Below are 16,929 nucleotides of genomic sequence, written 5' to 3' on the forward strand. Positions count from 1 at the left end.
CTTCGGCAGGAGCTTGGTCGGCTTTGACGGGGCCGCCCTGGGCTGCTTCGACGCCTTTTCAGTCGGCGCCGGAGAGGTGGTCCGAGGGCGCTTGGTCGACTGTGTAACAGTCGCAACCCCCTTGCCACGTTCAGTCGCAGGGTCATGGACAAGTTTCGACCGCCTTTCCGAGCGCGGTGGTGCGACCTCCTCCTCCTCCTCCTCTTCCTCGTCCTCATCATCATCATCATCATCGTCATCATCATCATCATCATCCTCAGCGGCGTCCGAGTCCCACTCCTCCTCCTGGCTCTCGCCCCCGCTCGCTTCTCCCTCCTCGGTCGGAGCCTGTGCTCCATTGGGCATCGAGTACAGCTCAGTGAGGGCCTGATAGACATCAAGACAAAGATCAGTCGACCGATCGGCAGAGAAAACAGAAATAAATGTGACAAGAATACAATGGGAAGTGGAGCAGACATACCTTGTTTGGATCACTGTGGCAGTCGAGTGGAGGAATCCTTCTGGCTCCGCGAGGGTTATCCTTGTTCCCAGTAACAGCGGCCATCCACCTTTCCAGAGTGGCATCGTCGACTGCTTCTGGATTGACCCGAGTCACATCCTCAGTCCCGCAGTACAACCACATGCAATGGCTCCGGAACTGAAGAGGCTGGATACGACGCCTAAGAAAAACCTCCAGGAGATCCATACCCGTCACTCCCTCCCGAACCAACTGAACTACACGCTCCATCAGCATCTTCACGTCAGCTTTCTCCTCCGGAATCACCTTCAGAGAGGAGGGCTTGTTCACTCGGCCCATGGTGAACTGAGGGAGTCCACTCGACTGCCCCGGCGTCGACTGATCCTGGCAGTAGAACCAGGTCGACTGCCAGCCTCTGACTGACTCGGGAAATGTCATGGCTGGGAAGGTGCTCTTGTTCCTCACCTGGATCCCCAGACCCCCACACATTTGGACAACTCGGGTTTTTTCGTCGCCTGGGCTCGCCTTCTTCACGGTCTGAGAGCGACACGTGAATATGTGCTTGAACAAACCCCAATGCGGTCGACAACCCAGGAAACTCTCACACATGGACACAAACGCGGCAAGATAGGCGATAGAATTCGGGGTGAAGTGGTGGAGTTGCGCTCCAAAGAAGTTCAAGAAACCACGGAAGAAAACGCTCGGCGGCAAAGAAAATCCGCGGTCGACATGGGTAGCCAGAAGCACGCACTCACCCTCTTCCGGCTGGGGCTACCACTCTTTCCCCAGAAGCCTTGCAGCTCCATGAGGGATCAGGCCCTCGTTGGCCATGTCGAGGAGATCCTTCTCCGTGATGGTCGATTGGATCCAATCTCCCTGGACCCAGCCTTTCGGCAGGCGAGATCTAGACGAAGACCCGCCACGACTGGTGGATCTCCCCTTCGCCTTCTCCGTCGCCGACGCCTTCTTCGCGCGTTCTAGCGCCGCCGTCTTCTCCTTGGCCATGGCTGCCGGCGAGACGCGCGAGGAGAAGTTGTGCGGAGGCGAGAGCGAGCGCGTTGGGCGGAGACGAAGGGAACAGAGGGAGAATGCTGAGGCACTGTTCAAAAAACCCTCGCCGGGCGCATTTATAAGATCCCTTCCGAGTGGATGACAGGTGGGCCCGGTCGATCTAATCATATCCTGAACAGTTACGCGGACGCGATACGTGGCGAAAAAAGCGGCGCGGGGATCGAGGCGTCTATGCCCTGTCCCGTCCGAACACCGCGGTCCGCCCCGCTTCGCGCGCTTCCCCAAATTTCGCATCCCGCGGAATCCGCGAACGGCAGATCGGTCTGCCAAACGCGGGATTTCCTGCGATCCGTCGCTCGGAAATCGGCGAAGTCCAAAAGATCACTCGACGAAGGAAAAGAATGGATCGAGTCGACTGAAGAAAAGTTGCTCACTATCAACAAAGAGATTTTTTGGTTCAAAACAACGCACGACCAGTATGCGAAGGCTAATCGGAAACAACATCAACTCCTTCATCACTCAAGCCTCAATCCATTCGGGGGCTAATGATGGAGTCATGTACCTAGGGTAGGGTCACAGACCTGATCTAAGTACCCTGCCCAAGGACACCCTTAGAAGAGATCACCTTCCAGTCGACCTACGAGGGACTCACTCGACTGACTTGAAGGACTCGACCACGAAGACTCACTCGACCACCAGAAGGTCAAGAGGCACTCTGCACTGCAACGGTCTGTAATTAAGTAGACTTTATGATAGTAAAGACACTTTATGTGGGGCGTTACCAGTAACGCCCCGGACTTAATGTACCTTAAACCCTTCATTACGTGGGTTGGCTGGGGTCCTGGCGCACTCTATATAAGCCACCCCCCTCCACAGGCAGAAGGGTTCGGCACCCTGTAATCCATACACACATAATCCACTCGACCGCCTCCGGGCTCCGAGACGTAGGGCTTTTACTTCCTCCGAGAAGGGCCTGAACTCGTACATCTCTTGTGTTTACAACCTCTCGATAGCTTGGACCTTGCCTCTCCATACCTACCCCCACTCTACTGTCAGACTTAGATCCACGACACCCGGGGCCTCCCCGCGCCATGACCTGCGTCCACCGGGACCTCGCTGCCCGCGCAGCCGAGGGGAACCGGCCTACCTCACCGACGAGCACTCCCCGCCACGGGGGGAGCACCGACCGCACCAACGAGGCCGCCGCCTCAGATCCAGACTCTCACCATCGAAAGGGAGTAGTCTCGCCCCGTCGCCACCATCCCGGGAGCCGGCGCCGGCTTCGCCGGCCGTTCCTCCGGTGGCGGCGAGGTGGGGAGGGAGATGGGAAGGGTGAAGGGCGGCCGGATCTGGGTTCCCCCGTCGCCGGCTCATGGTGGTCAGTGGACTTTGGAACTCATTGTCATGAATTTCACATCTCCTTGCCCACCATATTACCCAGAGGGTAACCAAGACCCGAGCTAGATCATGTTGACTCGTAGTTTCAAACAGCCAGAAGAGCCATAGGCAAGCATCTTCAGTGTGGTTTGATATTATGTGCTCCAAAATCACTTCGTCACCAAAGTGCCCAAACACACCTGGCCATGCTACATTCAAACAAAGAATGCCTCCAGTTATCCCCCGCTGCATTGCAAATTGAGCAAACCGGAGAAGTTATCATGTTCCTTTTATACCTCGCCATTCCAGTTGGCAGTGATGCATGCGCTAATCTCCAAGTGAAAGGCCGCAGTTTTGAAGGCACCAAGACCTTCCACAATCTAGTCCGGTCCTTCTTTTCTCATTCTTGGTTCGAGTGGCTTGTTTTATTCTCTAACCAGTCTTCTCTCTGAGCCTTAATTCCTGTGAGCATTTTATAGGCCGATCTCACTAAAAAGGTGCTTGATAAATGATCGTGTGGCCTGCTCCGATTTGCTTTTGGGTATCGATGGTTAGATGTGCACCATCGTTTGCATGTCGGGTGGGGAACGTCGTTCGCATATCAAGGGACGGGCGAAATGTTGGTGTGCTAGCGGCGCACATACAAAACTTTTGGTCATGGCAAAAGGAAGCACTAGCTGCTTTTTGTTTTTTGGGGAAGCAGTTACCTACTTATGGATGGTATATGGCGGGTAAGTTCAACCAACTCCAATAGCAAATACCATGACTGACGAAAAATCCGGAGAAATCGAGAAATGCTTCGGGTACAAAAAATTCTATTTACTCAAGAGCTACACCTATTGCTAATAATATGATAATTTTCTTACAAGTCCAGCTATCTCTATTTTTAATCTTGTTTAACTACTGTATATACTCGGTCAGTATCCGATTCGGCGATTCCCATGGCTGCTTTTGCTGGACTGGAGTAACGAACCAGTAGTAGTACTCAGTACCATGATGACGTACTTACGAGCCTTCTCCCAAGGGCACAACACTTGCAGGATTAACAGCGGTGACGACACCATTACGCCACGTTGTATTTACTCATGACTCATAGCGTTGTTGTTTGCGTAGAGACGCTAGTGCTGAACACTAGTACTGTTCGCTTGTGCTGTAATACTGTTGCTCACTTCACTCTGACGTAGAAAAACCAAAGAACAGCACACGTTCTCGATCGCCGATGCGTCTGCGTCTCGCCGGCGCTCAAGTTGAGGCTCAACTTGCTCCGTAATTTACAGGGCTGCATGATCGATCCAGGCCATGATGGACGGTCCACGCCGTGCGTCTTATCTGCTAAGCATAGGCAGACACTCCAAATTCTCTACTGCACTAAACTGAACTGGAAGACCGAGACGGTGACGCGCTGTCCTCGCGTACTCATGACTCGCGCGGAAGACCCCGCATCCCGACGCACGCGCTGGCCCCCACCCGCCAGCCTCCGCGCAGGGGCATCTCACGGAGATCAGGAACGGGTAGCGGCACCGGTGACCTGTGATGACGTACGGAGGATGCCGCGGGCGGGGGTGGAGGCAAGCGGAGGGGACGACGACCTGCGACCCCGGGCTGGCCTGGCCGTTGTCCCTTCCCGTGGCCCGTATGCGAGCTGGCGCGGACGGATCTGTTCGGTTCCGCGTCCACACGGAACGGCACAAACGCCATCGCGCCCGTGGACGCGGGGTCTGCCTCGGAAGGAAAGGAAATGGATTCGGACATTAGATCGCCTCCATACGGTACGCATGTAATATGCGCGCAAAGATTCCATACGCTTTTCGTGCTTGTCTCGCCCCGTCGTGTATACGTGTACCAGCGCATCATTGCGTCGACCACGTGCGTCCAGTTTCGCCTATCTCGATCGTCTGCCGATATGATGCCTGCAGTCGGCAGATGCGCGCGCGATCGAAGAACGAAGCAACGTATACGTACGCGAGAAACTTGGTCAGAGATGGCGATGATTGATGCTAGGTAGCCACAGTAGATAAGTGACCTATACCGATCACCTAATGGCCAGTGAGTACATGCAATAATGGTGCTGACATAGTACGAGTTTTGGCATTGTTAGGAGCAGGGAGCCATGCATGCACGGCAAGGAATTTCACAAGGAATAATCCAGTGCTAGCTAGCTAGGAGAAAGGGCACCGGACAATTTAAGTTGCCGTATGGACCATGCAGTCCAGGTTGCCCCGGCCGCAATGCACGGGCGAGCGCGCATGCAAGCGAGACGGACCCTACTCTCTCTCCCGTTCCCATCCAACCACAACTGGCTGTCGCCCGTGCATGCATGGCATTCGTCTCCACTCCCCATCGGTCCAACTCCTAACCGAAGCAACGCACGCCCGATCTATCTTCCGGTAGTCTGGTAGACGCCGGCACGCCTACGTGCTCGGGCTTGTCGTAGGCGGGAATCCGCGCTGGCTTTGTAGCAAATGGAGCTGCATTGCACGTGAGAACAACGGAGACAAATAGTACGAAATCACACAAAGAGCTTTCTTATACGGATTCACTCACGTACAATAATAAGCCAGTGGCCATTCCAATACTAATTAACCGGAAATTAAATGAAATGATACAGTGGTAGTGGTATATTGAATCGAGGTAGCACGTTTCGGTACGTCTACACGCGCCATGCTGATGGCGATGGCGAGTGGTGGTGGCGCGGAGGGGTCCTCGGCATGGGCGGCCTTCCGTCGGCGGGCTCCTCGCGGCGGGTGTGCTTGCTGGGCGGGGCGGTGGCGGGGACGGGCACGTAGGAGGCCGCGAACACGGCGTCCCAGATCTCCGCGAAGGCGCGGAGGATGACGTCGTGGTGGTGCGGCGCGTTGAGGGTGAGGAAGCGGCGGAGCATCTGGCGCAACTCCTCCCCGGCGATGATCCCGTTCTCCACGATCATCTGCACCATCGACTGCCGGAAGTCGCTCAGCGGGTCCTCGGACTGCTTCACCACTGCCACGCTGCCGTCGAGCCCAACTTCCACGCAGGCGTCAACAGTCACCGGTTCGACGCTGTCACCGACGCGGCGATCCTTAGCGCCGCCCGTCGTGACGTCGCCGCCCTTGACGCCACTTTTCATGGTCGCCTTCTTGTGCTCCGGTGGCGGTGTCGAGGCTTTCTTGTCGCGGTTGCGGTGGCTCTTCCGGCCCCACGACACGACGCTCTGCTCCAGCTCGTTGAGCTCGCGCAGCAAGCCGGAGAAGCTCTGCGTGGCTGCCGATCCCTCCATCTTGAAGTGGCCGTCGTCGCCGCATTCGAACTCCGCCACGGCGTCCTCCCATAGCAAGGACGACGACGAGGCAGAGGTCAGAGTGTCCGTCGTCATCGACGCCGACGGGTTGGCCCTCCCGCCCCTGCGCCGCGTCTCGGTTGTGGTCGATGTACCCGCGCCGGACGGCGAGGGCGACGCAGACACCGACGCGGGGACCACCGACACGCTCTTGGCGTCCTTGCAGCCACACCCGAGCGCGAACCCGGCACCGCCGTGGCGCTTCTTGACCGAAATGCCGGGGCTCAACATTCTTTCTGTTCTTGTCCTTCCGGAGTGTGCGCGTGTGGGACGGCACTACCACCCGGAGGGACTTGCTCGTGTGAGGCTAATTGCGCAGCGCTCTAGGTTGTCCACTTTTGGTTTATCTTGCTGGGTCGGGGCCTCGGGGCTTTATATAGAAGAAGAAGTGTGCATCGCTCAGCTAGGCAGCTAGCCCCCTGCCCTGTACACATGGGCGCACACGACCCACTTTCGTTTCTACACTACTATCTCTACTATCTAAAAGAAACGCAAGGTTCCGTTTCTCATCTTACGTCGCTCGGTATCGTCGTCCCTCGTTGCTCGTCCCGCGCAGCCGCACATGGGCCAAGCCCCACAAAGCCCACATCTCTCACGTCACACAACAAACACACTATGTAGGGTTCCAACCCCACCCGCCCCTCTGGTCCTCGGCCGCCGCTCGCCATCCTCGGCACCACCTCGCAATCGCGCTCGCCCACTCGTGCTCCTCCACCGATCGCTGCAGCCCGTTGCCCCGACGACCTCATCTGCGGCCCTCCCGGACGTGGACCAGGGACTCAACTGCGCAGCCGCAATGGACCCTCACATCGGCCAGATCCGAGCACCTTCGGCGCCGCCTTCACATGTCTCCGTCACTTCCACGAGAACTACTGGTTCCGCCTGCTGGGTCCTGTCCCCGCCGTGGGTGTCGTTCTTCATGTTGTCCCGGTTTGGTCGGCCGCATGGGAAGAGGAAGAGGAAGGAGAGGGCAACACAGCCCAAACTCACAACGGACCGCCTCTCCAATGACGACGTGGGCTTCTACCTCCCCCTTATTTGTTCTTAGCGTGATTTCATTCTTCAGCATCTGAAGTAGTAGACCATTTAATTAATTGTTGCCGATAGGCTAGCTCATATGTTCTGATCTAAAGTGGTTTCACATGTTTGTTCATTGATTGGGAAATGATATTGTTTCTTCATGAAGCATCACAAGAAGGTTGATTCTTCTCCGTATGTTCAAATCAATTGTTGATTGATTAGCCAAGGTTGATTTGGGTCGTCCATGTCTGCAAGTGTTCAATTGCAACCTTAAAACCAATCACAAAGTTGATTTGGTCCATGTATGACTTAATTTTTTTTTCAGGTTTAGGTTATTGAGATTGTACATCAGTATGATATTTCTATACATGTTGATTTGTTCATTTGTTTAGAAGTATAAGAGGTGCAGAGCACAGGATTTGGAGGTATGGAGTTTATGATACAGTGACATATTTTGTTTTGGTACTGAATATCAAATTGTGTCTTTTCTATTTATGAACTCTTTGGATATGTTCTTTACTGGGCGGATCCGTGCACTGCCGAGACCTCTCTATCCATTGTAGCTCATACCATTTGACAGTTGTTTAGATATTTTTTTCCATGCCCGTTTTGTTGATCAAATTTCTGATTTTATATTTAGGTAGGAGTATTTTATGAACTTACTCTTCTCCATGGCGCGTCCACGAGGTCAGAAATTTCATGCTCCAAATGTGTTTGGCGAGCATAAGGTTATTTGGTGATTGCTTTTGTCAACTGCCGGTTATGAGATTTGTGTGCATCATGGTTTGTCGATTCACGTAGTGCAGGTAGTAGCCATTTATTACAGAACATGCTTCGCGATGGAAGAGAAAGTAATTTGTATGTGTGAATCATGAAGCGGATTGACGAGTTCACCGACGCGCAGGTATGACTGCTTTATGCATTTTCAGAGGTTTGATGCACGGGCTGCAATGGTTTAATAAATTGAATCTTCTATCATCCTAACATTTGGTAGACGATGAGGCAGGTCAAATAGATTATTCTCACACTGCACACATAATAAATTTTCAGAACCTTTTGTCCGGTCAATGTTATGACTAGAGTAGTTCATCTAACTTTTTTCATACGGCCTTAACCAGTTTCAGAGGTTGCGGCGCAAGCATGTGGAAACATATGCAGTTGATGAAAAGGCTAATCTTCTTTCACATGTTTTTGTGCCTTTTACCACTGCAAATTTGTGTTCAATTTGTTCAGTCTAGCTATACCAATTTGTTTATGCAATTAACTATAAGATTGTCTGGTATTGAGGGTCCTTTATATATTTAGATGTCCCAACCACTTCATACTTGCATTACAAAGGTGCGCGTGTGATATTTGTGATGTGTTTTACACTAATTGAATGCAAGTAAGGTGTGCTCTTCTCCTTTTCAATTGCTCTTATCTATTTAGATGTCCCAGCCACAGCCAGTTCACAGTTATATTACAAAGGTGTGCGTGTGATATTTGTTTTGTTTTTTTTTACACTGATTGAATGCAAGTAAGGTGTGTTCTCCTTCTTATTGAACAAATGAAATTCACACTTGGATGGAAGGATTTGTGATGTGCTTAGATCGATGATAAGATTCAGCAATAAGCATTTTTTTTGTAAAAATACATATTATGATTTGGTTAGTTTATCCGCACACCCACATGCATAGAAGTTAGGCCTGTTCTTTTTCTTCGCGTAATTGTGTTAAGAACAGAGAAAACATAACTTTGTATACTGATAGCTGTACAACATAATACAAGTACTTGTTGCTTGAGTATTATTGACATTCCTCCTCTCTGACGTTGTCTCCATCATGACGCTCTAGACGACAGGTGCCTGAGATGGTCCCATCAGTATATATGCAGCGAAAGTATTTGCAGAAGTAGTGGCATGTTTCAGTAAAGGCGGTCGACAATTTGGCTTTTATTCAATTGGTAATAGAAGCGTGCACAAATGCGAGCAAGGCTGGGTCACCTGGGTGTCATTCTGTAGTTTCGACTGTCTTATAAAGTGCTAACCTGCCATAATACAAAGCGCTAGGTAAAAAGTTGCTCCTATACTCATCTCATACATTCATTTGATCATCTTAACCCCAAGTGATCAGTTCTAATTTTCTTTCTACACCGGCTACGGTAATATTGATATATATGTATAGTTTTGTTTTTGTTTGAAGTAATACTGCTGATATGATTTTCCCTTCTTTTTATGCTTTTAGGTATTTGTATGATTGATCAGAATATTGAGCAGCAAAAGAGAGGAGAGAGAGGAGCTACCACGGTGGCCAGGTAAGTCGAAGATGTAGTGGAATGAGATAGAATAAGCGTGCACTCTACAAGCTTATCACGCCATGCTATTTGGATAAGTCACATAGCATAATTAGGATACGAGATACAACAAAATATTTGAGGGATTGCAAGGTGCTATAGGACTCGAACATCAATGGCGCTGATCATTTCAAACTTAGGCTTTATGATCAAATGGCAAGCATAGGGAGCTCTCATCATGGGAATCATATTTGAAGCGGCCTGAGGCAGTGTGTTTAGTCTCCATATCTCTACATCGCTACAGGATATTCACATAATGGAGACATTGCTGGAGAATGGTGAGCCACCCTTTCGCTGCTGGTGTCAATGATGTCCAATTTATAGTTCTCTTTCCAGAAACAAAGAAATTCAGATGAGTAGTGAATTCATTGCAGACATACAAGGTGCATCAGCTGACACAAAATTCATTTTGTAGCAGCTTGCAAGTGACTCAAGGTTTGGCAATAAAAACATAGGGCACACAATATTGATCAATGCCTTTATTCATATGGTCCCGTAGCAACGCACGGGCATTGTCCTAGTATTAAACAAGAAAACATGTTTCAGGACGGACGAAAACTCTCGCGTTTGCACGCCCGCATAGCGGAAACAACCGCATCCTCGATCAGCTCCTTAATTTTCGGGCCGATTCCAAGTGAATCGTGCCTCCCCGATCCTTCTTTCTCTTCCCAGATCGAGAAAAACGGCGCCGCCGCTCCTCGCTTCTCCTCCTTCTGTGCACTTCCCCCCGATCCACCCGAGTCGACCCTGCCTCCAGTCGTCGCTCGCGCTCCTGCAAGCCGCCGCCGACCTCATCAGCCGGTCAACCGCGCCCAACGCCCTCCTTCATTTTCTCCCCCTCTCCCCACTAATCTCTCTTTGTTCCCAAACTACAGGACGCCATGGCCACCGGGGGCAGGGGGACGCGGCCGCGATGGCCCCGAGCTCGGCGGCATGGAAGCCATTGGAGGCACTAGCGAGGCCGATGTCGGTGAGCCTAGCAGCGGCGGTCGGGTGCATTGAGCGCAGGTCTTCCCCGCCACGGCGCCCTGATGCTCTGCACCGCCATCGTTGCCACCGGATTCGGCAGGGAACAGACGGATCCGTGGAGCCCGCATCGTATCCGCCGTCCCAGCTTCCCGTTGCTCCACCGGCGTCCTGGTCCGTCCTGGTCTTCGTCACCAGCCAAGATCCCTTAGCACCGCCGCCCCGAACGATCTCCAGCCGCCTCCACGCGCACGGGATCGAGCAAGGCCGCGCCTGCGTCCCACGTCCGCTTCATCCCATGGGTCGTTAGCCTTCGCCTCGGCCCAGCTGCCTTGCGTCCAGCCTACAGCCGCCCTAAGGTGTAATGTTGCTGTTGATTATTTAAGTGTATTGTCATAAGGTGTAATGTTATAGCATATTTACTTGGAGAATCTCATGCATTCTTCATTCGGTATATGTTTTTTCAACTTTTTCTGCTGACTATATCTGAAGGAGCAATCCTCATTTAGCATTTGGAAGCCCATGTTTCCGTCACCCCGGATGTTGACGGGCGGCAGCTCGAAGGACGTGTGGCCACGATGAAAATGGCGCAGCAACCGGCACAAGTGGCGGGAGCAGCGGTCAGGACCACGGGCATGGCTGGGTAGTGACATGTGCGTAAGCAATGTCGAGCGTGGCGGATGACGCCAAGATGAGATTCTCCATATCGTTATTTCCTCTCTCTCTCTCTACCAATCCTTCTTGCTTCCCCTCTGTCTCTCTCAATGCCACTATATGCAGGTTCTGACATGTGCTTTTGTTTGATCCCGGCTTGATTTTTTCTTTGGTAAGATTCAATGATGGTTGATGCAAGCCCATGCTTCTCACAAGTTGGATTGAAGTTTGTTGTTCCTCTATTTGTACTATTGTTTCCTTACCAAGTACTATCAGTACTGGGGTAGAAAACACTTACCTATTACATAGTTCTTTGCTGACAGCCGAATGTGATGTTTGAACGGTTTCCCCTATATGCAGGAAGTACAATTTGCATGTAATTTTTTACTTTTAGTTTCAGATTATCCCCTTTTCTGTGTGCATTTACTAGAAGCTTATATGAATCTGTGTCATCTTTCATCGAGTAAAATGTAAGTCAGTTCAAGTTAACATTGAGCATTTTTCAGTTCTCTCTCTTGTTAGGCTAATTTAGGTAGTTTTACTGGGCCATGCATACTTGCTTCATGTCCTTTCTTTCAGACATTTGGCAAATTAAATCATCCAATGTTTAGTTATTTTCTCATTATATTTTCCTGAAGGTGTCCAAATACAATCAATTTACCCCCTGTAAGTGCACCCAATTCGATGTTTTTGTCAATTGTATTATTTAGAAGGCGCAGATTTCTAGCAACCATATAATTTAGAAATGGTATGATATATGTTGCCGTCTTGTGACCCCCAGTTGACAAGCAATTTCAAGAAAAAACACCATTTCACTTAGTTTGATTATCATTTTGCAGGCCTGGTATAGCAGAATTAGAGTTGAAGCTCTCTGAGTATACCAAAAAGATGTCATATCTGCAACAGATGGTTCAGGAGCTAGCCTCAAAGGTATAAATTCAGCACTGGATCTTATTTCCTTATTCACACAGTTGTGATCTGGTCATATATTCAAAATCAATTTATACAGTTCTATCTAAAATTCCCACGCATATCTTATTAGTTAGTTTGTTGACAGTACACTGCAATATACTATCTACACTAACAGGGTAGTCTCTACTGCCCAGTATGACTATAATCTGAATGAAGACTATGCCGAGACAGAGCTGAAGTTGAGGGAACATTGCAATCGTTTATCGGAACAGTAAAATCCTTCAATATGATATACAGTAAGGTGAACATCATTTCTACTTCTCATTATCATTTTCCATGTGTTTTTTAGTTGTGAGAAGATTGAAGTTATTTGTCATTGTACGAAATCCATCCTTTGGCCCACATGATGGAGGTGCCACTTGTTAGAGAGGCTTATAAGTTATAACACAATTTTAAAGGCACTTTCTACATTTTTTGAATCGTTTATTGGTTTGTTACTCATTTGAATTTCTTGTCTATCTCTGACCTACATGTCATGATCTGGTTATTTGAACTTTTGATGGGATGAAAATAGTGAAAGTTCATTTTTAAGTACGCACTTAGTATGTCATAGTACTGCCATAGTTCTATGGCATTTCTTTGAAGTTTCAGTGAACTTATTATTAAAGGCAATTTATTATCCTGCAACATGAACTTAGTGCGCAAGGCACATGTTTGTTTTTTCCTGTGAATAACTCAAAAATAGTCTTCGTACTAAACCTTATTTGTGTTATTTTTGAAAAATTCTGATGGCCGGCAATAATATCTTCTGAACTCTAGCCAACAGGAATTAAACACGCCGCTGCAAATTTAAAATCAACTAAAATGATGCATAGAATGTAACCTCCTAAGTAGACCATCTCCGGCAGAGCAAAAACTTCTACCGAATTGACATATATGCTCCGCACCGAGTTGTCGTCATCGGTGTCGATGAGGGGCGTAGGCACAGAGATGACGCCAATCGACAGCCAGGAGTAGTCGAGGAGCGGCACTCTGGCCGGAGCCGCCACGCCATCTCTTAACCAGCTCTGCTCTAAATTTTGAACTCTTAACAAAACTGTGAAACAAATCTCAGCTGGTTGTAATTGTGCAAATATATGTCAGGTGCAGGCCGGTCAAATGAGGGCACGGGCGAAGAACAACATGACCAAGAGACTGTCCCCATTGGGCCACAAGGTGGAGGGGAAGCATGCGAGGGTCGAGGCTGAGGTAGAACTGGCGGGCACTCTGGCTGGCGCGACAGGTGGAGCGCATCCGGAAGACCGAGCGCATGTCGTCCCGGTTCCGGTGCTGCAACTGGTTCATGTGCTGAAAACCAAACAAAACTCAGATGCGTCTGAAATGCAACCTGACTGAAGAAGCCTCAAGGTCTCAGTGCAAGCTTCTGGGGCAAGATGTACATGAAATTATTTGAATCAATGTGCTGTAGGTGTTGCTTTACTCTATAATCTATACAATCTTAATGGCTGTGACCTGAGATTCAGTAGCATGTTATGAGCTAGCGGTAATGGCCTGCTGACTAATGTACTCGGAACTTTAAGTCATCTTTTCTTTAAGCTTAGTGGTAATTGTAGAAAAAAGAAAAACATCAGGTAATACTATGATCTTTTATCTTCACACTTATTGGCACTTATTTTCGGTGTTATATTTTATCTCACTACTTTCTGGTTGCTTCCTAGCTTTTCTTCGGGAACAAATATTAAATTGTGAATTCATTTGAGACCTTGCCATCTTATAATGAAGAATCTATAAGAGATTGTTCAGTTCATGTGTCTTCTCACACTTTCATTGTGGGGTTTAGACTGTTTTAGGTGAAATTGTGAAGGGGCTGTGATATGGTTGATAACATTCAAATATGGAATTTTGATAACTCATTTATGTGCACGAGACCAGTAGATGGTAGGATGCCCTGGATATTGATTCGGTAATACCGGAAAAGAGACTTCGGAATTGTATAGCTATTCTATCCGAGTGATAACTGGGATAGATGTCCATGATGTACTAAATCTCGGTATATTGTAGGAGATCTCATCAAAATTTAAACTCGCGGAGTTTATGGAATGTATTGAAATCATTGCACATATATGTGGATTGAAAATTTAAGCTTTAAGTATTCGAATTTTGAATTCTGACAAGACGTGCATTGCACGTGCACACTTACTAGTCTAGATAAAGAGGCGCTTTATCTGTACTCTTAATGAAGCAGTTGGTAAATAGTCCAGGCGGTTTATTTTCACTGGTTTATTTTCGTCATCCCTCACCACCATTTTTTTTCGTCATCATCCCATCTCTGCCAAAAAACCTTTGCGAAAAAAACCCTCGAGCCCGAGCAGATCGATCTCCCGCGCCGACTAGACCTTCTCACGCCCGATCGCACGCCCGATCTACCACTACTCCCCCTCCCCGGCCGATCCATCCCGACCGCCGCCGCCCTCTCCCCGCACCCGTACCCAAGGAATCAGCCGGCGGCCAGATCCGCCCCTCCACTCATCCAACTCTCCCTCCGCCGCCGTGGACCTCGCAGGGAAGACGCGGACGAGATCCCAAGCCGCTCCTCCTCCTCTCCCGGGATGCAGCCGCCGCCGCCGAACCAGGGAGACGCCGCCGCCTGCACCGCCACCGCCGCGGCATCCCGGCTGGCGTTGGCGAATCCATTCCCAGCGGCGGGGGCTTCCGGCGAGGAGGCGAGCGAGCTCGGGGAGCTCCGGCGGGGGCTTGTCGCCGGTGAGGCGAGGCCAAGGCGGCGGCGCGCGGGCGCAAGGAGGCGGGGTCGAGGAGGCGCAGGAGGACGCCGACCGGTGGGGCTCCGACGGGGGCTTGGCGAGGGCGGCGGCGGCCGGCGTGCTCGCTTGGGAGGATGGAGGCTGCCTCACCGGGGCTCGGGCGCGGCAGCATGGCGTCGGGCCGTTGCCGATGGCGCCGGGGCCGGGGCGGTGGTTTGACGGGCGACGAGGAGGAGGTGCTGTCCTGGAGCCAGCGATGGCGACTGCAGCTTGACGATGCTGGCGTCAACAGCTTGCTTCAGGGGCTGCAGGCCGTGAACGGCGTTGTGCTTGCGCGCGAGACCCGTGTCTGATTTGGAAAGAATCAATCCGGTGAAGAAGAAGGCCAATGCAATTGCTCTCTAGCTAGGCATTGGAGTATCTGCACCCCCAATGGAACGCTACGAATTGCTGCTGGTACTGAACATTGACAGGTAAAACTTAGCATATCCAGAAGGGAAATACATCATTATAAGCTACTTCCATAGATGCATCTAGATCATAGCATCTGAACTTGAGGATAGCAGACAAAAATTCAAACAGAAAGCAAGCTACGCTCCATATTGTGTTCCGGGAAAAGTATATTTTTCGTCCCTCGATTATTTCAAAAGTATAGAAATGGTTTCTCAACTTCAAAACCAGCAAAACTTAGTCCCTTAATTTTTTAAACTGGATAAGTTTAGTCCCTCGTGCAACTTTGGGTGGTTTTCTGCCGATCTTTGAGCGGTTTTTGACTCGGATTGGCAAAGTGTGGGCCCCACCACCTCTACCCATTTTTTAAATTTTAATTCCGGTTATTTATCCCTCTAACTTACCTATGGACCCCACTGTAATGAGCATCGTCAACCTCAAACAGCACACGGTTCGTGTGTCGGCACCCTGGATGCCGGTGCTCTGAAGCTCGCCGATGACCAAGCCTGGCTCCGGAGGCGGCACGCGGCAGCATGCACTCCCTCGCCACGGCTCTATTTCTTGCTTGAGCTCTTGCGCTCAACGCTCCTTGTGGCTGAACGCGCGCACGGCCGTCGGAGGAACTTGCACGCGACGCGCTCCACCAGGAGTTGATGGGCTGCTGCGCATTGAGTAGCTCTAGGATTTGTGCTTGTGTGTGTGTGCTACCGTTCGCGCTGAGTGTGCGTGCTCCGTTCTGGGTTGACGTTGCTGCTCTTGTCTGTGTGCGTGATTTGCGTGATGCGCTCGGTGTGAGAGGGCGACGATGTGGTCGCCCGTGATTGCTGGGCGTTGTGATGACGGGACTCATGAACTCGCGGGTGGCGGCAGCGAACGTGCAACGACGGTGCGGGCCGACGGGATGGCTGTAGGCCGGGTTCCTGATGCAGAGAAGGTGCAGGATGCCGAGGCATGGCGAGGTCAGCAGGGTTGGGACAGAGTTTTGCGTGCAGTCAGCAGGCGCAGACGCACGCGACAGCTTGGCCTCCGCATACATGCGAGCTCGTACAACAGCAAGGCCAGGGCGGAGCTGTGCGTGCGGCCAGCGGGCCGGACACATGCGGCGGCAGCCTTCACGTCAACCCCGTGGGCGGCGCGCTGCGGGAAGCGCCGGAGCGGCCTTACGGAGGTCTCCAAGGACTAGAGCCACCTCGCCGGAGGCCTCCATGCCCACGCCATTCTCCTGCTGCTGGACGCGCATCAACTGCTTGATGAAATGCCTAGCCAAGTTCGAATGATAAGCAACGAGAAGATCCACCTGGGATCGCCACGTGGACGTAGACCCGGTCAAAACCACACAAAGCAGCACAGAGGGACTAAAATTATCTGGTTTGAAAAATTGAGGGACTAAAATTATCTGGTTTGAGAAATTAAGGGACTATGGTTTGCTGGTTTTGAAGTTGAGGGACCATTTCTATACTTTCGAAATAATTAAGGGACCAAAAATATACTTTTCCCTTATATCCCATATCGAATAACAGGTTCATATTTGATTGGTTTCTTCACAGCAGCGCATGGAAGATAAAATATCTCTGTTTTGATATATTTCTATGCCACTGTTTTTGAATTTTTTTCATCCATAAATCATGCGACTCAAGTCAATTTGAGATCGAATTTGTTCATGAGGTCAAGAC

General features: G+C 50.5%; 1 protein-coding gene and 1 long non-coding RNA gene across 7 annotated transcripts; one reads left to right on the plus strand and one right to left on the minus strand.

Moving 5' to 3' along the window:
* Positions 1-5,344: 5,344 nt before the first annotated feature.
* LOC123137620 (transcription repressor OFP8) lies at positions 5,345-6,517 on the minus strand. The gene has a single exon (XM_044557440.1). It carries the CDS (start codon positions 6,390-6,392, stop codon positions 5,496-5,498), a length of 897 nt encoding a protein of 298 aa, XP_044413375.1. The 5' UTR covers positions 6,393-6,517; the 3' UTR covers positions 5,345-5,495.
* A 247-nt stretch (positions 6,518-6,764) lies between these two features.
* Positions 6,765-13,700, plus strand: LOC123137621 (uncharacterized). 6 transcript variants are annotated; one of them, XR_006468378.1, is made up of 6 exons: positions 6,766-7,176; positions 7,822-8,085; positions 9,014-9,228; positions 9,404-12,062; positions 12,239-12,345; positions 13,188-13,700. It is a non-coding gene; the product is annotated as an uncharacterized lncRNA (long non-coding RNA). The 6 variants fall into 6 exon arrangements; XR_006468380.1 differs by having other exon boundaries at positions 6,765-7,909; positions 7,988-9,228; XR_006468381.1 differs by having other exon boundaries at positions 6,765-7,868; positions 7,988-9,228.
* Positions 13,701-16,929: the final 3,229 nt, after the last annotated feature.

This window comes from Triticum aestivum, chromosome 6B (genome assembly GCF_018294505.1).
Source record: "Triticum aestivum cultivar Chinese Spring chromosome 6B, IWGSC CS RefSeq v2.1, whole genome shotgun sequence".
In the NCBI taxonomy this organism is placed as follows: Eukaryota; Viridiplantae; Streptophyta; class Magnoliopsida; order Poales; family Poaceae; genus Triticum; species Triticum aestivum.

Excerpts from the sequence above, each read along its gene's own strand:
- LOC123137620 (XM_044557440.1), bottom strand. The coding sequence starts at position 6,392 with ATGTTGAGCCCCGGCATTTCGGTCAAGAAGCGCCACGGCGGTGCCGGG.